General features: G+C 39.9%; 3 protein-coding genes across 3 annotated transcripts; 1 reads left to right on the top strand and 2 right to left on the bottom strand.

The window, feature by feature from the left end:
- The first annotated feature begins 1,767 nt into the window (after positions 1 to 1,767).
- Positions 1,768 to 14,791, top strand: LOC105354122 (dihydropyridine-sensitive L-type skeletal muscle calcium channel subunit alpha-1-like). The gene is made up of 3 exons (XM_020703374.2): positions 1,768 to 2,442; positions 2,594 to 2,699; positions 14,651 to 14,791. Exons 1-3 carry the CDS (start codon positions 2,255 to 2,257, stop codon positions 14,789 to 14,791), a joined length of 435 nt encoding a protein of 144 aa, XP_020559033.1. The 5' UTR covers positions 1,768 to 2,254.
- LOC111947454 (interaptin-like) lies at positions 5,501 to 8,090 on the bottom strand. Its single transcript, XM_023955089.1, has one exon. It carries the CDS (start codon positions 7,773 to 7,775, stop codon positions 5,532 to 5,534), a length of 2,244 nt encoding a protein of 747 aa, XP_023810857.1. The 5' UTR covers positions 7,776 to 8,090; the 3' UTR covers positions 5,501 to 5,531.
- A 2,084-nt stretch (positions 14,792 to 16,875) lies between the features above and the next one.
- LOC110015144 (flagellar attachment zone protein 1-like) lies at positions 16,876 to 19,459 on the bottom strand. The gene has a single exon (XM_020703373.2). It carries the CDS (start codon positions 19,138 to 19,140, stop codon positions 16,876 to 16,878), a length of 2,265 nt encoding a protein of 754 aa, XP_020559032.2. The 5' UTR covers positions 19,141 to 19,459.
- Positions 19,460 to 25,187: the final 5,728 nt, after the last annotated feature.

The raw sequence follows: 25,187 nt of genomic DNA, 5'->3' as shown, positions 1-25,187 counted from the left end.
GTAAAATTGACACTTTGATATAACACTCATATTGATTGTATCACCCAGCCCCATACCCACCCATGTGTGAAGGTGTCCTTACACAAAATCTAAAACCATCATGGTTGCGGATTTGCACCTTACATAGTTGCTCTGCTGCCACCCTCTGGTTTCCTGGTGAATCTCACTCCAGGTAGTTCTGCTTTAAAACAACCCTCATTATTGTGGAGCAGGGGTTGGGAACTTGTGGCCATAGGGTCTGCATATTTTCCAAATATTTATTTATGCTATTACTTTGCCCCCCTTGGACCCCTGCCCTGAAAGTTAAAGTGTTGCTGCTTGTAAACAAACAACTCGACAGGCTCCGCCCCTTTTTTTCTTTTCTTTTCTTTTTCTACATTTGAACCTTACCATAATGATTAACAACCAGTAAACTTGTTGCTTTATGCTGCTTCATGGTCTTATCCCCCTTCCCTCCTATTATCACCCCCTACCCCCCCTCTCTCTAACGTCCCTCTCTCTTCTTCCCCTCTTTCCTTTTCCGTCCGGTCCAACACCAAAGATTTTCAGACATGATTGAAATTAATAAAGTTTGGCCTCAATTACAAAAGAGGTTTATTCAGACATACCTTTGGTTTGTCTGAAGATTAATAACCCCTCTTGTTAAAGTAAAATATGTCCAACACAAGAGGCCCTCAGCTCTCATCTGTCTGCCTAGCTGTTGGACAGGACAAGTTAAAAAAAAAACAAAAAAAAAACAAACAAACAAATTCTTTAGCAGAATGTGGAAGAAAACTAACCAGGGTCACAAAATTTTACCCTTAACTTAATTGTCATTAGCTTTTACCTGAAGTGTGGACTGGACTTAAATCACTTTAACTTCATTCAGTTAGTCAGTCAGATTTTTCATCTTTGTGAAAATGAAAGGGACTGAAGTGGAACATTGAGGTTATGGAGAGCAGAGGGGAGGAAGGTGGAGGATTTCAAGCACTTTGGGCCAACAGTCCAAAGCAATGGCGAGTATGGGAAAGAGGTGGTTTTTGAAAAATAATTAATTTTGTTCATTAACCCCTTACCTTAAAAGGAAAACACACTGAGGTATATTTTTTTTAACTGGAAATAAAGTCAGGCGTGAAGAGGTTAAAATAAAAACATGTGAAAAAGTCAATAAAAGAAACACATGATGAGGCAAAAACAAGCCATAAAAATGCACATTAACACAGACAATTATGGTATGTGTTTACCAGAAAAGGAGTGCCACGATTGGTCAGTCACAGGCCATTCACATTTTAAAAACCTGGTGAAATTAAAGCAGAGAAGGAGACGAGGATAAAAGAGAAAATTATAGTTTGTGGCTGAACTGGACGCTTTCTTGTCACTCTGAGGAACTTCTTTTTGTTTAAAAGATGCACTCTGATAAAAAATAGTATTTTTTGGTATTTTTAATATGTTCTTTGTATTTTTATAATGATGGTCATATATGAAGAAAATTAAGCATAAAACTGCATTGTTGAGTATTTCTTTTTTTGAATAGAATCAGAATCAGACAAAAAATATTTTTGTAACGTAGAAAATACGTTAAGCGGACCCCAAGCTCCTTGCTCCTCGCCACTGGAGCGGCCACCGGTGTGTGAATGTGTGTGTGACTGGCTGAATGGGTCTGTGACTGTAAAGCGCTTTGTCCTTGTAGGTAGAAAAGCGCTATATAAGTATACGCCATTTACCATTCTGATACATCCACCGGTCCTGCCTACAACTGAGAGGCTAATTTCCAATAACTACTGCTCTGCATAAACTTTGTTGTAGAAAACAAAACCGATTTCTTTTTTATTTGAGCTAAAACTGGCATAATTATAATTAGAAACACTGGGAAGACATTAAAAATAGATCAAAACATGATCTGAGTGGGACTTTAAGCTGTTTTACCTGCTTCCAAGCAGCTCCTGACAGGCACCTGTGACCTTCCCACTTACATATGAAACGCGTCAACCACTCAACAGTGTTGTAATGCCTCCCATTGTCATAATCAGACTCATCATCTATATTTATTCTCTGGGCCAAACAGCTGCTCAGTAAACCAATCTTACAGTGAGGACAGCTGCCATTCCACACAGAGACAGAGGGTCGAGCTGGACGGTCGCTCAGAGGCTCTCCTGTCTCCAAAGCAGACGGGGCTCAGGGACATGCAAAAAGACATCTAAAAATTCAACAAATATCCTGCCATTACGCCTTCAAGTACAGATACAACTGAACTAAGTACTCTCTGAAAACCATCATGGCGGAAGGCAGTAACCCCCCCTTGTCATCCTACATCATGGATGAGGAAACACTGAAGAGAAAACAGAAGGAGAAGCTGAAGAAGCTGATGGCCACAGGAGGAAACCCCCGGCCTGCACGCTCCCTTCTCTTCTTCACTCTGAGGAATCCCTTCCGCAGGGCGTGCATCAGCATCGTGGAGTGGAAGTATCCTGCTTTAGAAAGAGGGAGGGGGGGGTTGTATTTCAGATGATGTTCTTGAGGCTCAGAATCAAGCCTCTGGTTTGCAAGATACATAAATATATATGTATCAAATGACTAAAATATTTGTGTGGAACCTTCCTATTTGCCCGCTCAGACCTTTTGAAATCATTATCTTGCTCTCCATCTTTGCAAACTGTGTGGCCCTGGCTGTGTACCTGCCCATGCCCGAAGAGGACAGCAACAACACCAACAGCAACCTGGTAGGTGTTTGCGCCTGTTCGTGCAGGGTTTGAAGTACTCAACTTAAAGTGAATGTTAGGACCACCTCTACTTTAAAACTGATGACTCTCAGACAACCTGATTTTCTAAGGTTTGAGGTCTTAAAAAAGGCAAACCAACTAACAAACCAGTCATCATTTAAATGCTGCTGTTTTTAGCCAGAAGTCCAAACAACTCACACATACTCTTTGAAAAAACATACTGTTTTGGTCTTTAACAAGTCATTAAGGCACACATTGTTTAACCAGTAGGTATGGACCATCACTATTGTGATTCCAGAATCCATTTCTGATAATTTTCTTATACACTGAAGTTACCATGTGTTCTTATGGGTTAATGAAAAACTATGATTACTTCAACCATGCAAGGCTAAAATAAATTATTATCAATCACTGATATTCCACTATGACATGTGTGAATTCCCCAGTTATCCTCTTGGACATCTGCCCTGGCTGTCAGACATCTGTGTGGATCAGTGGCCGCAGAAAATACTCCTCTTTGTAGACACAGGGTGGTGGTGGTGGTGGTGTGGGGGGGTGTCCTTCTGAAAGTTCGGAAGGACGGCCTTGGGTTCATGTATCAGTTTGAAGCCACTAAAAGGCGCAGCAGTCATGATGTGATTTTAAATAGACACTCTGGGCATACCTTTAATAAAACCAAAGAAAATGTCTGATGTTACTGAGGCACACAAAAAACAAAAAACGTTGAGGATGGGTGAAAGACCAGACAAACACTGAGAAAAAAAATAAAAGATGATTTGTTGTGTTGTGAATTATTGTGTTGTGTTGTGAGTTATGGATTTGTGTCGTGAGTTAATTGTTTAGCTTTGTGAGTTCTTGTGTTGTGAGTTCTTGTGTTGTGTTTTGAGTTCTTATGTGGTGAGTTATTGTTTCGTGTTGTGAGTTAATTGTTTGGTGTTGTGACGAATTGTAGTATGTTATTTTGTGTAGTGTTGTGACCCTTCTGGGCCACCGCACGTATGTGTTTAGGAAACGCACAGCAGAGAGTTTTACTTCTTCTTTGGCACATTTAGTGATGAAACTGTTTTAACTCTGACTCATTTCTTTAGAAAATCTCAAAGTGAAGCAACCATCAACAAAGGTGACAAATCTCATTCCTGACCGTTTGCTTTGGAAGTATTTTTATTTTGGGTTCTGTTTGCAGTTTCAGGCCAGGACTGATTTGACAGATTTGCCCATTTTTACCTGCAGACAGAATGTTTCCACCTGTAAGGACAACTGTGAATGAGGCTCATTGGGGCTTTGTTTTAGAGCAGGGGTGGGCAATTCCAGTCCTCAAGGGCCAGTGTCCCTGCAGGTTTTTGGTGTTTCCTTGCTTTAACACAACCATGACAAACACGACTGTAATCAACAGAGTTATGCAGACCTAGTTGATGTGGGGATGATGAATATTAATTAAAATCAGGTATGTTGAAACATTTCTAAAACCTGCAAGACAGCAGCCCTTGAGAACCAGAATTGCCCACCCCTGGTTTAGAGTAAGGCTTTGGGAACTCTTTAGACAGAGTAAACTTCAACTTTGATAATGTCTCACTTCATTGTTCTTTCTTTGTGTGAATTGCTCTTCGTCTGGCCCATCCCCTGGCATCAATAGGCCCAGGCAGGGGCTATCAAATGGGGATTTTCTGGGGCACGCAAACCCCTCCACCGCGATAAGGTGGCAATTCAAGGAGGGGGGATTTTTTTGGTTTGTTTTATTACTTTCTAATTTTACTTTTAAGATACATAATACTTTTGCTATTTTTCTTATTTATTTTTATTTATTTTTTTATTCTAAGTATTAGGGGACTAGAGTTTGGGGGTTTTTTGGACAGAGGGAGAAACCAGAGCACCTGGAGAAAACCCTGTAGTTAAAAAAGGCTTTTATTTGCTATTTATTTATTTTATTCCATTTTATTTATTTATTTATTCTAAATATAAGGGGACTATAGTGTTGGGGTTTTTTTGGAAAGAGGGAAAAACCAGAGCACCTGGAGAAAACCCTGTTTAGATTTAAGGGGGACAGGGGGGAACAACACAATTGCCTAACCTACGAGAAAAATATAACTGTGCTGTCACTAAAATAAAATATTTTTTTTATAATCAAACAAAATAAAAAACTCAGATAAAAAGTAAAACAAAACCGAAGTAGTTAAAGAAAAACCTAGCTAAGACGTAAAATGGGTGTCGTGGGAAGTTACTTTTAAAATAATAAAATAAAAAATAGACGAGAAGATACACATTTACAAGATACACATTTAGAATAGAAAAAGAGAAAAAGCCACAGTAGTTTTTACCCACACAATATTACTTAAATGTTTAACTCTTTAACACTGGAGCTTTTCCTACAGTTTGGCCGTTCTTGGACGGTCATAACTCCATCTAATCTGTTAAAGAATTAAAGCCTAAATGTGTGTGGGTGTTGGGGGGTGGCTTGGCATGTGGGGGGGACTTGGTGTGTGTGAGGGCTTGGCGTGTGTGAGGTCAATGGCGTATACGTATAAAGCGCTTTTGTACCTTTTCGAAGGCCCAAAGCGCTTTACAGTCACTGACCCATTCACACACACACATCCACACACACACATTCACACACTGGTGGCAGCTCCACTGCTGAACACTGGCGCCAACCTTCCACCAGAGGCAAGGTGGAGTTCAGTGTCTTGCCCAAGGACACTTTGACAAAGGGCATTCAGGGCGGGAATTGAACCTGCAATTTTACGATCAGGGTTCGACCGCCCTCCCCCTGCACCACGGCCGCCCCAGGGTTGTTGTGTTGGGGGGGGGGGGGGTGCAGGACTGTGGTCGGGGGTCCACTTAGTCTTTTTTTCTAGACCTTCTAAACAGGTTCAGGAACCTCCGACCAACACTTTTCTTTGGAGTCTTCTCTTTCAGCTCATCCACCTGCTGCTGTAGTTGATGAATTTGGACCTGGAAATCCTCCTGAGTTTTTCTGATGATGGTCTTTTTCTTCTTGACAACTTTCTTTAGGTGAGCGATTTGTTGTGAAAGGGTGGACTTTTCTTCTTCCAGCTGTTGTCTTTCTTCTTCCAGCTGCTGCTGGCCTTCCAGTTTTTTCTGGACCAAAGCAGCTCTTAACTTGGTTGACTCCTTTACCTCCAGGTCAAAGCTGAGTTTGGCTTGATTGGTTTTGATCCTCTCTTGTTCAATCTTTTCTTTCAACAGCTGTATTTCCCTGTTGAGGTTGGTTTCAATCCTGAAAGCGGCCTCCGTTATTGTCTCAAGCCGTTGGTCACTTTTCTCCAGCTTTTTCTTCAAAATGTCTGTGATCGCATCTTTTTCTCTGATGGTTCTTTTTAATTTTTCCATTTCGCCAGTGGAAAGCAATTCCGAAATTTTCTTTTGAGCTCGGTAACATGCTGCCTTATGCTTCTCACAATTTCTTTCCAATTTATCCATTTCTTTCAGCAGGGAGTCTTTTTCGTCCTCACATCTTTGTATTTCTTCATTCGTCATCTCCATTTGTGAATTCATCCTCATATTATGGTCTTCTTTAAGATGCATTCTCTCCTTTTCAAAATTGTCCATAATGATCTTAAATTTCTCCTCGTGCCTCCGTTTTAGGTCCTCAATGTGATATTGTAGCTTGAAGATCTCACCGCTTGAGTCCGCATTCGATTTTTTTATTGCGGCCTTTTCCTCCTCATGAGCTATTCTTAATTCAAACATTTCTTGCTTGAGGGAGACGTATTCACCCAGCCAGCGTTCTCTTTCTTCAGCCAGCTGATTTTGTACTTTTGTTAATGCCAGCTGATGGTCCTTTACAAGATGCTTTTTCTCCATTTCCAATTTACTGGTGAAGTCCAACTGTTCCTGCTCATGCTGCACTTTTAGGTCGTGCATCTGACGGAGTAGTTGGACATTCTTTTTCTTGGAGACTTTTTTAGATTTGGTCACCTCAGTCTCCTTGTCCTTCAGAGCTGTCTTTAGCTGAGTGATTTCTTGTAAGACAGAGGACTTTTCTTCCTGCCATTGCTGTCTTTCTTGGTTCTTCTGTTCTTCAAGGTGTTCAGCTTTCCCAGCAGCTTCCGCCAGCATGTAATCTTTCTTCCGTTGCTCCATTTTTAGGTCGTCAATCTGACCTAGTAGTTTTACAATCCTTGTCCTGGAGACCTTTTCAAATTTGCTCATGATGGTCTCTTTCTCTGTGATGGTTTCTCTTAACTGTTCCATGGGCTTCTCATTATTGGAGAGCGATTCCAAAATTTTCTTTTCAGTTGCGGCCTTATCCTCCTCATGAGCTTTTCTTAGTTCAGCCATTTCTTGCTTGAGGGAGGTGTTTTCTTCTCTTTCTTTAGCCAGCTGTTTTTGTGTTTCTGTCAGGTGGCTCAAAGAGGTTTCAGCTTTTGCTAAAAGTTCTGTCTTGTGGCTCATCTGTTCTTTGAAGTGATCAGCTTTCAGTGCAGCGTCCGCCAGCTTCTGATCTTTCTGCTGGAGAAGCTCCTTCAGACGCTCTACTTCACTTTTCATAGTGTTCTCTACTTGAAGTTCTTCTGCGTTCTCCACTGAGGTCGACTCAGAGGTTGAAGTCGGCTCATCCAAAGCAGTTGCGCTTTGTTTTCCCTTTCCCAAAGGTTTGATTTCTTTAGGCTGAGTTTTTTCAGGGACAGACACCCGCTTCACAGGAAAGAATGCAGCTGGGCGAAAGGAGACGGGTGGAGCAAAACTTAAGGGTTTTAACCCTAAAGTTTGGTTTTGCGGGCAGGTTTTAGGCTTGGCGTTTTCCCAATCCTGCTGTCTTTTTGGTTCTGGAGTTTCTAGCGTCTCGGGAAATTCTTCATCCTCACTTTTATAAAGGGGAGAATAATCATAGTGAGGAGTTTCTGGAGTCTCAGGAAATTCCTCCTCATCATCAGAAGGGGGAGAGTAATCATTGTCTTCGTCAATGTCATCCCAGTCCATGAAAGTGGCTAGTTTTTTAGGACTGGTAGAATCAAACCAAAATTCAAAAGTGGACTCATTCTCCACAACCAATTCCAAATTGCTGAGTTGAAAATTCTTTTGGGTTTTTCGGACAGGACGGCGTCTTGATGTTTCCATGGTATGATTTATTGAGGTTTCTAACAACAGTTTGACAGCAAATGTTCTTTGTAAACGAAGGCACTTCTTAAACTTAAACTCTGTTCTTTGCGATAGACCAAACCTGCGTGCAACAATGGATCACAATCTAAAGTTTTTGCTCCTATTTATAAACTTTTAACACTACATCATGACAGATTATGTTACATCATATGACATCATTTGACATGAAATGTTTTCATTTGAAGTCATATGACATCATACGACATCAACATTTTTAAACTGATGTATCAATTACGTCATTGGTGGTGTGATGCTTAGTGATGCAATCAGCTCTGAAATGGGGGAGTGTTTTTTATTGGAGGGGGGGGGGTTCGTTAGTTTTTTTTTTTTTTTTTTTTTTTTAACAAAGATCTATTTTTAGGGTAAAGTACCACACGCAAGCACACCTTTTCAAAATACACAATCAATCAACCTAAAATGGATCTGAATCCGGATAGTGACGGCTGGGGGAAGTTTCAGGAGCGAAATGGAGGTTAACTCCAAATTCTTCTTATGTTCACAAATGTTTCAAGTTTGATTTAGTTCAATTTTTCATTGATTTGCATATTTATATTTTAGGCAGGTGTTTCATTTTTTTTTTGTGTAGCCTCTTCTTGAGTTTACTATCGGGACTGCTTCAGTGTCAGATGTAAAATATTCAGCCTGCATAAAATTGAACAAACCAACGATTTTGTTTAAAAGTGAAATGCATTGTATTTGAGATTCATTGGCCTCTGTGAACGAATGAATGAATCATAAGTGATTAGTCTACCATGTTGGCTGAGGCATTTTTTTCAACTGAGTAACAGACCAAAAAAAAAACAAAGCTGATTTATTTTGCTATTATGTTACTGGTCCGGTGTAGGTACCATGACTATTCCCGTAATGCAATAACTGTTCAGGGTCTTTTCGACTGAGGATGATGTCAGACTTCGGTAGCCCCACTTGGACAAACTACATAGCGTCCAGATCTGCTCGGGCTCTACATATTTTCATTTCACATTTCCTTTTGTAATATAAAGTTATTTTCTCTCAGAAGTTGTGTCTGACATTATTCTTTGTAATGTTAATGAAGAGATTTTGCCACAACCCACTTTGTAAACAGATCTGTGGCTTTTTTAATGAACCTGCTGCTCCACACAAGCGAACCGTGTCTCTGATCAGAGCAACATATAATATATTCTTCCATGGTAGTATTGTAATTTGTCCAGATCAATCACTATCTGAAACTTCATTGTACCAACGGACATTCTTATGAGGTGCCGTGTAGGACATAATTCAGAATTAGCATTCACAAACACATATGAAATCTCTCACACACACTAGTGAAATGCTTGTATACATACAACTGAAAATGTATTCATTCACATACACATGTGAAATCTCTCACATACACATGTGAAATCTCTCACATACACATGTGAAATTTCTCACATACACATGTGAAAATGCTCTCACATACACATGTGAAAATGCTCTTACACACACTACTGAAAATGCTCTCACATACACATGTGAAAATGCTCTCACATACACATGTGAAAATGCTCTTACACACACTACTGAAAATGCTCTCACATACACATGTGAAAATGCTCTCACATACACATGTGAAAATGCTCTCACATACACATGTGAAAATCCTCTCACATACACTACTGAAAATCTTCTCACATACACTACTGAAAATGCTCTCACACACACTACTGAAAATGCTCTCACATACACATGTGAAAATGCTCTCACATACACATGTGAAAATCCTCTCACATACACTACTGAAAATGCTCTCACACACACTACTGAAAATGCTCTCACACACACTACTGAAAATGCTCTCACATACACATGTGAAAATGCTCTCACATACACATGTGAAAATCCTCTCACATACACATGTGAAAATCCTCTCACATACACATGTGAAAATGCTCTCACATACACTATCCAAAATGCTCTCACATACACTACTGAAATTTTCGACAGAAACGGAAGGCATTTCAGTAGAAACGGAAGTTGGCTGATTATCGCGAGATAATCATTCGTCTGAATCATTCGAAAATGGCAGCCGGTTGCGCAAGGAAAACCACCGAAACGTGTAAGTATATTAAAAAATATCCAGTATCTGTTGTAAAATATATTTGTAAATACTTAAGATGATGTGTTTAATATGTTATATTCATCAATCAACAACCTAGATTGTTTTGAAGCTCATCAATATCAGTAATGCTAAAGCTAACGCTAACGCGAATTAGCGCCGAAGGCTAAAAACAAACGCTAGATATTACATCAAAAAGCAGTGACTTCTAACCGTAGTCACAAGTTATTAACACATGTTTTAAATGTGTTCATATATGTAGGGACAGACGAGGATGAGGAAAATCCGATCCATTTGCGGATAGAGAAAGATAGCCTGTTTGTTTTCAAGCTAGCTCGTGCCAGATGGGTAGAGACATATGATCAGATTTGACTTCATTTTAATAAACGGTTAATCGTTGTCGTACTGGGTTAAAGGTTTATGTTAAAGACCCAGAAGAGAGAGGAGGAAAGGGCTAGAAGGGAGGAACAGCGACAGGAGAGTCTGTTAAGTTTACTTGAGTTGAAATTATTGTTCTAAAATGTAATGCAGCCATTGTTTTTCCAATTTGTTTAATAAATGTATGAACAAAAATGAATAATTTACATGTATTATTTAAATCTGAGTTATTTTTAACAATCTTAAAAGGATTTTCATATAAATATCAGATGTACATATTTAGAATTTCGTTTTATATGTTAATATTTATTTTTATACATGTTAACAATAATCCTGGTCTTCTAGAGTCATGTGTGTCACAGTTGGAGCTGAAAGGAAAGCAAAGATTTGTCCTTGCAGACAGACGTGACTCTGCTCGTCCTGCATGTTCCTGGTGTTGTCCTGCTGTGGCTCAACATCTGTGGCTAAGCAGTCGCCTTTGCTGATGCACAGAATGTGCAGAATTAAACTGCAGGCAATGATTTTCATTGCAAAGGTTGGTTTTACTTCCAGTGCCCCCAGAAATATTGCTCTCCTCCTCATCTTTATCATGCCAAATGCTCTCTTCACAACAGAGCGTGTTCTGGAGTGGTTCTGGTTGTAACTGCCTCAATGGCATTCATTCCTCATGGGTTCCCTGTAGGGTGTCAGCAGCATGATGGGATGTGCAATGCAGGGATACCCACCATCACCCAAAAGGATCCTTCAGGTGGGTTTGTTTGATTTACATAAATTGGGCTTTTACGTAGAACCCGTGAATCATGGATTGATCCTGGATTCCCAACAAAAATATCTATAAATTTGGCATTAGAGTCACATACAGCATGCATTTTAATGGAATAAAAAAGCTTCCTGTTAAAATAACAAGCTGCATTTTCTTTTAGGGCCTTTATTCTTATGTGGCAGCCATCAATGCTCCTTGTGACCCTTTGGAAGGAGAAAGACCAAGCGAGCTGCTAAAATCCAGAGGCGACTTATGGTAGTTCATTCCCACTGGGAAGCTGGGTGACCCTGCTCATCAGCTGGAGGATGCGGTCTGCCGTCCTGTGGACAACATCGCTCACGGTGGACCGTGTCATGTCAAAGACTCTGGCTACCACACTGTAAGATGTGCCACACGCCAGCCAGAAAAGAAACACCAGGACGTCAGTCTCCTGTGACCCCCCAGAGTGTGAGGAACCCGAAGCTGATGCTTCAAGACCATCGACCCAGATGCTCGATGGTCCTGCGGGTCAACCGAAAATCCAGTCTTGTGTCGGACTGACCGTCAGCGTAAAGGGCCAGGACAGACACCTTTGTGTTGGTAAAGCAGTAGAGACGTGGAAGACCCTGGAAAATGCAACATTAATTATTTCATTGAGGAAATTAAATCACATTTTTTTAATGTTTCTATTTATTTTGATGTCTTACATTTTAGATTATGAAGTATTTATTAATTCTGGAAAATCTCGTGGTTTTTATTTGGCTGGGTTTTTGGATTTTCATTTAAACTTTTAAAAATGAAAGTTTTTGTTTTGTTTTTGTTTAAAACAAGTGATATGGTTTGACTCTGAATAAAAAATTCTAAACTTTGAACTCACAAGTGTTTCATGTAATTGGACTACACAACTCACTTGAAAAAGAATGTTAAACTCTTACCCAGCAGACTGTGTAACCTTGAGCATGATTAGTAACAAAGTTTAAGTTAAAGTTTAAGTTTAACTAAAAAAAAAGCTTTAAGTTTAACTCACAAGTTATTCTGTCTGGTCAGGGCATCCAGAGGAAATCTTCTGAGATGTCTGCTTGTCCTTGCCGTCCTGTGATGCTGCATATCTGCTCGTTTTCAGTTTGATCTCACGAAAAACGGTTGAATTATTGCCAGGAACACGGACAGATTCATTTTCAAAGCCATTTTCAGTAAGGTGTAAGAAAACTACAGAAAAAAATGCCTCCTTGCAAGAGCCCGTTAATCGTTCAGCGGCACAAAAACAAAATAAATATTGGCATGAAAAAATAACTTGGGGGTTTATTTATGAACAAATACATTAAATCAACACCAAAGTGTTTGTAATTTAATTATTTATAAATCAGTCACGTTTTCCATGATCAGAACACAGCAGATTCATAAATAGTCTTTGTAAAATGTTCATATTTATTATGTTTTTACTCTGACAAATAAGTGTCATTCTCCGCGTTAAATAGGAGTAGTTCGCCTCCAGACCAGGTGGTGGCGGTAATGCGCCACTTTGTTTCCGTGTCAAGCGCGTTATGAACAACACCCAAAAGAAAAAAGTACTGAGCACGGGTGTCTGAATTGCTTTTAAATTCAGAGAACTATATATAGTTCTGCACTATATAGGGTTTTAGTAGTTAGGGATCAGGGCAGGAATTCGGACACAGGTTCATTTCCACTGAAATGCATTCAGTCGACCAACTTCGTTTCTAACAATAAAGTAAAAAAAAAAAACGTTGTTTCTACTGAAATGCCTTCCGTTTCTATTGAAATTTTCACATGTGTATGTGAGAGCATTTTGGATAGTGTGTGTGAGAGCATTTTCACATGTGTATGTGAGAGGATTTTCACATGTGTATGTGAGAGCATTTTCACATGTGTATGTGAGAGCATTTTCAGTAGTGTGTGTGAGAACATTTTCAGTAGTGTGTGTGAGAGCATTTTCAGTAGTGTGTGTGAGAGCATTTTCAGTAGTGTGTGTGAGAGCATTTTCAGTAGTGTGTGTGAGAGCATTTGACATGTGTATGTGAGAACATTTTCAGTAGTGTGTGTGAGAGCATTTTCAGTAGTGTGTGTGAGACCATTTTCAGTAGTGTGTGTGAGAGCATTTTCAGTAGTGTGTGTGAGAGCATTTTCCGTAGTGTGTGTCAGAGCATTTCACATGTGTATGTGAGAGATTTCACATGTGTATGTGAATGAATACATTTTCAGTTGTATGTATACAAGCATTTCACTAGTGTGTGTGAGAGATTTCACATGTGTTTATGAATGCTAATTCTGAATAATGTCCTACACGGCACCTCATACATTCTATCACATGATTGACGTCATCCTCAGTCGAAAGGACCCCGAACGGTTATTTCAGGCCGAAAATGGTTGTGGTACCTACACCGGCCCACATGAGATCAGATGGTTTGAATGTGGCCCCTGAACCAAAATGAGTTTGAAAGCCCTAATTTGGGGAATACAAAGCTGAAAAAAGAAGGTAGTTTGGCAAATAAACAAAAAGATGCATCGATATGTCCTCATGGGCGGATCTGTCTCCAGTACCCTCAGCTGCAGTGTAGGGGCACCACAGCCTGCCACATGCAGAAGTTCTCGGACGATACAGCTATTGTGGCATACATCAAAGGAGAAGAGGAGAGGGAGTACAGGCGGCTGGTGGAGGACTTTGTGGCCTGGTGCGGGGAGACTCAGCTGCAGCTGAACATCCAGAAGACCAAGGAGATGGTTCTGGATTTCAGAAGGAAAGCCTGAACACCTCAGCCCGTGGACATAGAGGGAAAAAGTTTGGAGATGGTACAGACTTAAAAGTAGCTGGGGTTGTGGTGGACCACAAGCTGGACTGGACTACCAACACGGACCAGCTTTACAAGAAGACCCAGTCCAGGCTGTACTTTTTCCGGAGGCTGCGCTCCTTTAACATCTGCACAAAACTGCTCCACATGTTTTATCAAACAGTGGTGGAAAGTGTTCTCCTCTATGCTGCTGCGTGCTGGTGCAATACCAGCAAGAAGAACATCTGCAGGCTCAACAAGATCATCAAGAGGGCGAGATTTGTGGTGGGACTGAAGCTGGATCTTGTGGAGGAGGTGGCAGAACAGAAAACTCTGAGCAGGTTAGGGGCCACCATGAGGAATCCCTCACATCCCCTACATGAGACCTTCACCAACAGGAGGAGTACATTCAGCAACAGACTGCTGTCCCAGCGCTGCTCCACAGAAAGACTGAAGAAATCTTTTGTTCCTCGTGCCATCAGGCAATACAAGTCTCTGGCAGGGAACCTTAGAAGCAAATTCTTGTTTTTATTTATTTATTTTTATTTCATTTTCTTACCCACTAATTTTAAATTATTAATCTTTTTATCTATTAATCTTTTTAGTCTCTATCTATTTTTTTATAATTTTTATTGTTTTTAATATGTGTATGTGTTTTATGAGTGTGAGCAGATAGCCATTTTTAACTTTCCTCAGGGATTATTAAAAACCTATTCTATTCTATTCTATTCTGTCAATAAGATAAAAAGAAAATCTAGTGTCTGGTGGTGACACTTTGCTAATAATCATAGAAATCATTTATACATTTTTGTGAAAAAGCAACTTTTTAATTCAAACTTCTGTCCTGCAGGAAAGCCTAGAGTACATCTTCCTCATCATCTTCTCCATAGAGTGCTTCCTGAAGATCATAGCTTATGGATTAAATGATATTACTGAGGCACACAAAAAACAAAAAATGTTGAGGATGGGTGGAAGACCAGACAAACACTGAGAAAAAAAGAAGAAGTAAAAGATGATTTGTTGTGTTGTGAATTATTGTGTTGTGTTGTGAGTTATGGATTCGTGTCGTGAGTTAATTGTTTAGTGTTGTGAGTTCTTGTGTTTTGAGGTATTGTGTTGTGTTTTGAGTTCTTATGTGGTGAGTTATTGTTTCGTGTTGTGAGTTAATTGTTTGGTGTTGTGACGAATTGTAGTATGTTATTTTGTGTAGTGTTGTGACCCTTCTGGGCCACCGCACGTATGTGTTTAGGAAACGCACAGCAAAGAGTTTTACTTCTTTGGCACATTTAGTGATGAAACTGTTCTAACTCTGACTCATTTCTTTAGAAAATTTCAAAGTGAAGCAACCATCGACAAAAGTGACAAATCTCATTCCTGACCGTTTGCTTTGGAAGTATTTTTACTATGGGTTCTGTTTGCAGTTTCAGGCCAGGACTTATTTGACAGATTTGCCCATTTTTACCTGCAGACAGAATGTTTCCACCTGTAAGGACAACTGTGACTGAGGCTCATTGGGGCTTTGTTTTAGAGCAGGGGTGGGCAATTCCAGTCCTCAAGGGCCAGTGTCCCTGCAGGTTTTTGGTGTTTCCTTGCTTTAACACAACCATGACAAACACGACTGTCATCAACAGAGTTATGCAGACCTAGTTGATGTGGGGATGATGAATATTAATTAAAATCAGGTATGTTGAAACATTTCTAAAACCTGCAAGACAGCAGCCCTTGAGAACCAGAATTGCCCACCCCTGGTTTAGAGTAAGGCTTTGGGAACTCTTTAGACAGAGTAAACTTCAACTTTGATAATGTCTCACTTCATTGTTCTTTCTTTGTGTGAATTGCTCTTCGTCTGGCCCATCCCCTGGCATCAATAGGCCCAGGCAGGGGCTATCAAATGGGGATTTTCTGGGGCACGCAAACCCCTCCACCGCGATAAGGTGGCAATTCAAGGAGGGGGAATTTTTTTGGTTTGTTTTATTACTTTCTAAATTTACTTTTAAGATACATAGTACTTTTGCTATTTTTTTAATTTCATTTTATTTATTTTTTTATTCTAAGTATTACGGGACTAGAATTTGGGTTTTTTTTGGACAGAGGGAGAAACCAGAGCACCTGGAGAAAACCCTGTAGTTAAAAAAGGCTTTTATTTGCTATTTATTTATTTTATTCCATTTTATTTATTGCTTTATTCTAAATATAAGGGGACTAGTGTGTTGAGTTTTTTTTTTGGCAGAGGGAAAAACCAGAGCACCTGGAGAAAACCCTGTTTAAAATAAAAGGGGGGCAGGGGGGGAACAACACAATTGCCTAACCTACGAGAAAAATATAACTGTGCTGTCACTAAAATAAAATATTTTTTTATAATCAAACAAAATAAAAAACTCAGATAAAAAGTAAAATAAAACCGAAGTAGTTAAAGAAAAACCTAGCTAAGACGTAAAATGGGTGTCGTGGGAAGTTACTTTTAAAACAATAAAATAAAAAATAGACGAGAAGATACACATTTACAAGATACACATTTAGAATTAAAAAGAGAAAAAGCCACAGTAGTTTTTACCCACACAATAATACATAAATTTTTAACTCTTTAACACTGGAGCTTTTCCTACAGTTTGGCCGTTCTTGGACGGTCATAACTCCATCTAATCTGTTAAAGAATTAAAGCCTAAATGTGTGGGTGTGGGGGGAGGGGGTGGCTTGGCATGTGGGGGCTTGGTGTGTGTGAGGGCTTGGTGTGTGTGAGGTCAATGGCGTATACGTATAAAGCGCTTTTGTACCTTTTCGAAGGCCCAAAGCGCTTTACAGTCACTGACCCTTTCACACACACATACACACACACACATTCACACACTGGTGGCAGCTCCACTGCCGAACACTGGTGCCAACCTTCCACCAGAGGCAAGGTGGAGTTCAGTGTCTTGCCCAAGGACACTTTGACACAAGGGCATTCAGGGCGGGAATTGAACCTGCAATTTTACGATCAGGGTTCGACCGCCCTCCCCCTGCACCACGGCCGCCCCAGGGTTGTTGTGTTAGGGGGGGGGGGGGGGGGGTGCAGGACTGTGGTCGGGGTTCCACTTAGTCTTTTTTTCTAGACCTTCTAAACAGGTTCAGGAACCTCCGACCAACACTTTTCTTTGGAGTCTTCTCTTTCAGCTCATCCACCTGCTGCTGTAGTTGATGAATTTGGACCTGGAAATCCTCCTGAGTTTTTCTGATGATGGTCTTTTTCTTCTTGACAACTTTCTTTAGGTGAGCGATTTGTTGTGAAAGGGTGGACTTTTCTTCTTCCAGCTGTTGTCTTTCTTCTTCCAGCTGTTGTCTTTCTTCTTCCAGCTGCTGCTGGCCTTCCAGTTTTTTCTGGACCAAAGCAGCTCTTAACTTGGTTGACTCCTTTACCTCCAGGTCAAAGCTGAGTTTGGCTTGATTGGTTTTGATCCTCTCTTGTTCAATCTTTTCTTTCAACAGCTGTATTTCCCTGTTGAGGTTGGTTTCAATCCTGAAAGCGGCCTCCGTTATTGTCTCAAGCCGTTGGTCACTTTTCTCCAGCTTTTTCTTCAAAATGTCTGTGATCGCATCTTTTTCTCTGATGGTTCTTTTTAATTTTTCCATTTCGCCAGTGGAAAGCAATTCCGAAATTTTCTTTTGAGCTCGGTAACATGCTGCCTTATGCTTCTCACAATTTCTTTCCAATTTATCCATTTCTTTCAGCAGGGAGTCTTTTTCGTCCTCACATCTTTGTATTTCTTCATTCGTCATCTCCATTTGTGAATTCATCCTCATATTATGGTCTTCTTTAAGATGCATTCTCTCCTTTTCAAAATTGTCCATAATGATCTTAAATTTCTCCTCGTGCCTCCGTTTTAGGTCCTCAATGTGATATTGTAGCTTGAAGATCTCACCGCTTGAGTCCGCATTCGATTTTTTTATTGCGGCCTTTTCCTCCTCATGAGCTATTCTTAATTCAAACATTTCTTGCTTGAGGGAGACGTATTCACCCAGCCAGCGTTCTCTTTCTTCAGCCAGCTGATTTTGTACTTTTGTTAATGCCAGCTGATGGTCCTTTAGAAGATGCTTTTTCTCCATTTCCAATTTACTGGTGAAGTCCAACTGTTCCTGCTCATGCTGCACTTTTAGGTCGTGCATCTGACGGAGTAGTTGGACATTCTTTTTCTTGGAGACTTTTTTAGATTTGGTCACCTCAGTCTCCTTGTCCTTCAGAGCTGTCTTTAGCTGAGTGATTTCTTGTAAGACAGAGGACTTTTCTTCCTGCCATTGCTGTCTTTCTTGGTTCTTCTGTTCTTCAAGGTGTTCAGCTTTCCCAGCAGCTTCCGCCAGCATGTAATCTTTCTTCCGTTGCTCCATTTTTAGGTCGTCAATCTGACCTAGTAGTTTTACAATCCTTGTCCTGGAGACCTTTTCAAATTTGCTCATGATGGTCTCTTTCTCTGTGATGGTTTCTCTTAACTGTTCCATGGGCTTCTCATTATTGGAGAGCGATTCCAAAATTTTCTTTTCAGTTGCGGCCTTATCCTCCTCATGAGCTTTTCTTAGTTCAGCCATTTCTTGCTTGAGGGAGGTGTTTTCTTCTCTTTCTTTAGCCAGCTGTTTTTGTGTTTCTGTCAGGTGGCTCAAAGAGGTTTCAGCTTTTGCTAAAAGTTCTGTCTTGTGGCTCATCTGTTCTTTAAAGTGATCAGCTTTCAGTGCAGCGTCCGCCAGCTTCTGATCTTTCTGCTGGAGAAGCTCCTTCAGACGCTCTACTTCACTTTTCATAGTGTTCTCTACTTGAAGTTCTTCTGCGTTCTCCACTGAGGTCGACTCAGAGGTTGAAGTCGGCTCATCCAAAGCAGTTGCGCTTTGTTTTCCCTTTCCCAAAGGTTTGATTTCTTTAGGCTGAGTTTTTTCAGGGACAGACACCCGCTTCACAGGAAAGAATGCAGCTGGGCGAAAGGAGACGGGTGGAGCAAAACTTAAGGGTTTTAACCCTAAAGTTTGGTTTTGCGGGCAGGTTTTAGGCTTGGCGTTTTCCCAATCCTGCTGTCTTTTTGGTTCTGGAGTTTCTAGCGTCTCGGGAAATTCTTCATCCTCACTTTTATAAAGGGGAGAATAATCATAGTGAGGAGTTTCTGGAGTCTCAGGAAATTCCTCCTCATCATCAGAAGGGGGAGAGTAATCATTGTCTTCGTCAATGTCATCCCAGTCCATGAAAGTGGCTAGTTTTTTAGGACTGGTAGAATCAAACCAAAATTCAAAAGTGGACTCATTCTCCACAACCAATTCCAAATTGCTGAGTTGAAAATTCTTTTGGGTTTTTCGGACAGGACGGCGTCTTGATGTTTCCATGGTATGATTTATTGAGGTTTCTAACAACAGTTTGACAGCAAATGTTCTTTGTAAACGAAGGCACTTCTTAAACTTAAACTCTGTTCTTTGCGATAGACCAAACCTGCGTGCAACAATGGATCACAATCTAAAGTTTTTGCTCCTATTTATAAACTTTTAACACTACATCATGACAGATTATGTTACATCATATGACATCATTTGACATGAAATGTTTTCATTTGAAGTCATATGACATCATACGACATCAACATTTTTAAACTGATGTATCAATTACGTCATTGGTGGTGTGATGCTTAGTGATGCAATCAGCTCTGAAATGGGGGAGTGTTTTTTATTGGAGGGGGGGGGGGTTCGTTAGTTTTTTTTTTTTTTTTTTTTTTTTAACAAAGATCTATTTTTAGGGTAAAGTACCACACGCAAGCACACCTTTTCAAAATACACAATCAATCAACCTAAAATGGATCTGAATCCGGATAGTGACGGCTGGGGGAAGTTTCAGGAGCGAAATGGAGGTTAACTCCAAATTCTTCTTATGTTCACAAATGTTTCAAGTTTGATTTAGTTCAATTTTTCATTGATTTGCATATTTATATTTTAGGCAGGTGTTTCATTTTTTTTTTGTGTAGCCTCTTCTTGAGTTTACTATCGGGACTGCTTCAGTGTCAGATGTAAAATATTCAGCCTGCATAAAATTGAACAAACCAACGATTTTGTTTAAAAGTGAAATGCATTGTATTTGAGATTCATTGGCCTCTGTGAACGAATGAATGAATCATAAGTGATTAGTCTACCATGTTGGCTGAGGCATTTTTTTCAACTGAGTAACAGACCAAAAAAAAAACAAAGCTGATTTATTTTGCTATTATGTTACTGGTCCGGTGTAGGTACCATGACTATTCCCGTAATGCAATAACTGTTCAGGGTCTTTTCGACTGAGGATGATGTCAGACTTCGGTAGCCCCACTTGGACAAACTACATAGCGTCCAGATCTGCTCGGGCTCTACATATTTTCATTTCACATTTCCTTTTGTAATATAAAGTTATTTTCTCTCAGAAGTTGTGTCTGACATTATTCTTTGTAATGTTAATGAAGAGATTTTGCCACAACCCACTTTGTAAACAGATCTGTGGCTTTTTTAATGAACCTGCTGCTCCACACAAGCGAACCGTGTCTCTGATCAGAGCAACATATAATATATTCTTCCATGGTAGTATTGTAATTTGTCCAGATCAATCACTATCTGAAACTTCATTGTACCAACGGACATTCTTATGAGGTGCCGTGTAGGACATAATTCAGAATTAGCATTCACAAACACATATGAAATCTCTCACACACACTAGTGAAATGCTTGTATACATACAACTGAAAATGTATTCATTCACATACACATGTGAAATCTCTCACATACACATGTGAAATCTCTCACATACACATGTGAAATTTCTCACATACACATGTGAAAATGCTCTCACATACACATGTGAAAATGCTCTTACACACACTACTGAAAATGCTCTCACATACACATGTGAAAATGCTCTCACATACACATGTGAAAATGCTCTTACACACACTACTGAAAATGCTCTCACATACACATGTGAAAATGCTCTCACATACACATGTGAAAATCCTCTCACATACACTACTGAAAATCTTCTCACATACACTACTGAAAATGCTCTCACACACACTACTGAAAATGCTCTCACATACACATGTGAAAATGCTCTCACATACACATGTGAAAATCCTCTCACATACACTACTGAAAATGCTCTCACACACACTACTGAAAATGCTCTCACACACACTACTGAAAATGCTCTCACATACACATGTGAAAATGCTCTCACATACACATGTGAAAATCCTCTCACATACACATGTGAAAATCCTCTCACATACACATGTGAAAATGCTCTCACATACACTATCCAAAATGCTCTCACATACACTACTGAAATTTTCGACAGAAACGGAAGGCATTTCAGTAGAAACGGAAGTTGGCTGATTATCGCGAGATAATCATTCGTCTGAATCATTCGAAAATGGCAGCCGGTTGCGCAAGGAAAACCACCGAAACGTGTAAGTATATTAAAAAATATCCAGTATCTGTTGTAAAATATATTTGTAAATACTTAAGATGATGTGTTTAATATGTTATATTCATCAATCAACAACCTAGATTGTTTTGAAGCTCATCAATATCAGTAATGCTAAAGCTAACGCTAACGCGAATTAGCGCCGAAGGCTAAAAACAAACGCTAGATATTACATCAAAAAGCAGTGACTTCTAACCGTAGTCACAAGTTATTAACACATGTTTTAAATGTGTTCATATATGTAGGGACAGACGAGGATGAGGAAAATCCGATCCATTTGCGGATAGAGAAAGATAGCCTGTTTGTTTTCAAGCTAGCTCGTGCCAGATGGGTAGAGACATATGATCAGATTTGACTTCATTTTAATAAACGGTTAATCGTTGTCGTACTGGGTTAAAGGTTTATGTTAAAGACCCAGAAGAGAGAGGAGGAAAGGGCTAGAAGGGAGGAACAGCGACAGGAGTGTCTGTTAAGTTTACTTGAGTTGAAATTATTGTTCTAAAATGTAATGCAGCCATTGTTTTTCCAATTTGTTTAATAAATGTATGAACAAAAATGAATAATTTACATGTATTATTTAAATCTGAGTTATTTTTAACAATCTTAAAAGGATTTTCATATAAATATCAGATGTACATATTTAGAATTTCGTTTTATATGTTAATATTTATTTTTATACATGTTAACAATAATCCTGGTCTTCTAGAGTCATGTGTGTCACAGTTGGAGCTGAAAGGAAAGCAAAGATTTGTCCTTGCAGACAGACGTGACTCTGCTCGTCCTGCATGTTCCTGGTGTTGTCCTGCTGTGGCTCAACATCTGTGGCTAAGCAGTCGCCTTTGCTGATGCACAGAATGTGCAGAATTAAACTGCAGGCAATGATTTTCATTGCAAAGGTTGGTTTTACTTCCAGTGCCCCCAGAAATATTGCTCTCCTCCTCATCTTTATCATGCCAAATGCTCTCTTCACAACAGAGCGTGTTCTGGAGTGGTTCTGGTTGTAACTGCCTCAATGGCATTCATTCCTCATGGGTTCCCTGTAGGGTGTCAGCAGCATGATGGGATGTGCAATGCAGGGATACCCACCATCACCCAAAAGGATCCTTCAGGTGGGTTTGTTTGATTTACATAAATTGGGCTTTTACGTAGAACCCGTGAATCATGGATTGATCCTGGATTCCCAACAAAAATATCTATAAATTTGGCATTAGAGTCACATACAGCATGCATTTTAATGGAATAAAAAAGCTTCCTGTTAAAATAACAAGCTGCATTTTCTTTTAGGGCCTTTATTCTTATGTGGCAGCCATCAATGCTCCTTGTGACCCTTTGGAAGGAGAAAGACCAAGCGAGCTGCTAAAATCCAGAGGCGACTTATGGTAGTTCATTCCCACTGGGAAGCTGGGTGACCCTGCTCATCAGCTGGAGGATGCGGTCTGCCGTCCTGTGGACAACATCGCTCACGGTGGACCGTGTCATGTCAAAGACTCTGGCTACCACACTGTAAGATGTGCCACACGCCAGCCAGAAAAGAAACACCAGGACGTCAGTCTCCTGTGACCCCCCAGAGTGTGAGGAACCCGAAGCTGATGCTTCAAGACCATCGACCCAGATGCTCGATGGTCCTGCGGGTCAACCGAAAATCCAGTCTTTTGTCGGACTGACCGTCAGCGTAAAGGGCCAGGACAGACACCTTTGTGTTGGTAAAGCAGTAGAGACGTGGAAGACCCTGGAAAATGCAACATTAATTATTTCATTGAGGAAATTAAATCACATTTTTTTAATGTTTCTATTTATTTTGATGTCTTACATTTTAGATTATGAAGTATTTATTAATTCTGGAAAATCTCGTGGTTTTTATTTGGCTGGGTTTTTGGATTTTCATTTAAACTTTTAAAAATGAAAGTTTTTGTTTTGTTTTTGTTTAAAACAAGTGATATGGTTTGACTCTGAATAAAAAATTCTAAACTTTGAACTCACAAGTGTTTCATGTAATTGGACTACACAACTCACTTGAAAAAGAATGTTAAACTCTTACCCAGCAGACTGTGTAACCTTGAGCATGATTAGTAACAAAGTTTAAGTTAAAGTTTAGGTTTAACTAAAAAAAAAGCTTTAAGTTTAACTCACAAGTTATTCTGTCTGGTCAGGGCATCCAGAGGAAATCTTCTGAGATGTCTGCTTGTCCTTGCCGTCCTGTGATGCTGCATATCTGCTCGTTTTCAGTTTGATCTCACGAAAAACGGTTGAATTATTGCCAGGAACACGGACAGATTCATTTTCAAAGCCATTTTCAGTAAGGTGTAAGAAAACTACAGAAAAAAATGCCTTCTTGCAAGAGCCCGTTAATCGTTCAGCGGCACAAAAACAAAATAAATATTGGCATGAAAAAATAACTTGGGGGTTTATTTATGAACAAATACATTAAATCAACACCAAAGTGTTTGTAATTTAATTATTTATAAATCAGTCAAGTTTTCCATGATCAGAACACAGCAGATTCATAAATAGTCTTTGTAAAATGTTCATATTTATTATGTTTTTACTCTGACAAATAAGTGTCATTCTCCGCGTTAAATAGGAGTAGTTCGCCTCCAGACCAGGTGGTGGCGGTAATGCGCCACTTTGTTTCCGTGTCAAGCGCGTTATGAACAACACCCAAAAGAAAAAAGTACTGAGCACGGGTGTCTGAATTGCTTTTAAATTCAGAGAACTATATATAGTTCTGCACTATATAGGGTTTTAGTAGTTAGGGATCAGGGCAGGAATTCGGACACAGGTTCATTTCCACTGAAATGCATTCAGTCGACCAACTTCGTTTCTAACAATAAAGTAAAAAAAAAAACGTTGTTTCTACTGAAATGCCTTCCGTTTCTATTGAAATTTTCACATGTGTATGTGAGAGCATTTTGGATAGTGTGTGTGAGAGCATTTTCACATGTGTATGTGAGAGGATTTTCACATGTGTATGTGAGAGCATTTTCACATGTGTATGTGAGAGCATTTTCAGTAGTGTGTGTGAGAGCATTTTCAGTAGTGTGTGTGAGAGCATTTTCAGTAGTGTGTGTGAGAGCATTTTCAGTAGTGTGTGTGAGAGCATTTTCAGTAGTGTGTGTGAGAGCATTTGACATGTGTATGTGAGAACATTTTCAGTAGTGTGTGTGAGAGCATTTTCAGTAGTGTGTGTGAGACCATTTTCAGTAGTGTGTGTGAGAGCATTTTCAGTAGTGTGTGTGAGAGCATTTTCCGTAGTGTGTGTCAGAGCATTTCACATGTGTATGTGAGAGATTTCACATGTGTATGTGAATGAATACATTTTCAGTTGTATGTATACAAGCATTTCACTAGTGTGTGTGAGAGATTTCACATGTGTTTATGAATGCTAATTCTGAATAATGTCCTACACGGCACCTCATACATTCTATCACATGATTGACGTCATCCTCAGTCGAAAGGACCCCGAACGGTTATTTCAGGCCGAAAATGGTTGTGGTACCTACACCGGCCCACATGAGATCAGATGGGTTGAATGTGGCCCCTGAACCAAAATGAGTTTGAAAGCCCTAATTTGGGGAATACAAAGCTGAAAAAAGAAGGTAGTTTGGCAAATAAACAAAAAGATGCATCAATATGTCCTCATGGGCGGATCTGTCTCCAGTACCCTCAGCTGCAGTGTAGGGGCACCACAGCCTGCCACATGCAGAAGTTCTCGGACGATACAGCTATTGTGGCATACATCAAAGGAGAAGAGGAGAGGGAGTACAGGCGGCTGGTGGAGGACTTTGTGGCCTGGTGCGGGGAGACTCAGCTGCAGCTGAACATCCAGAAGACCAAGGAGATGGTTCTGGATTTCAGAAGGAAAGCCTGAACACCTCAGCCCGTGGACATAGAGGGAAAAAGTTTGGAGATGGTACAGACTTAAAAGTAGCTGGGG

The sequence above is a fragment of the Oryzias latipes genome, chromosome 5 (assembly GCF_002234675.1).
Source record: "Oryzias latipes chromosome 5, ASM223467v1".
NCBI classification, from domain to species: Eukaryota; Metazoa; Chordata; class Actinopteri; order Beloniformes; family Adrianichthyidae; genus Oryzias; species Oryzias latipes.
The sequence above is the reverse complement of the archived record's forward strand: the minus strand, read 5'-3'. Positions and strand labels throughout refer to the sequence as shown.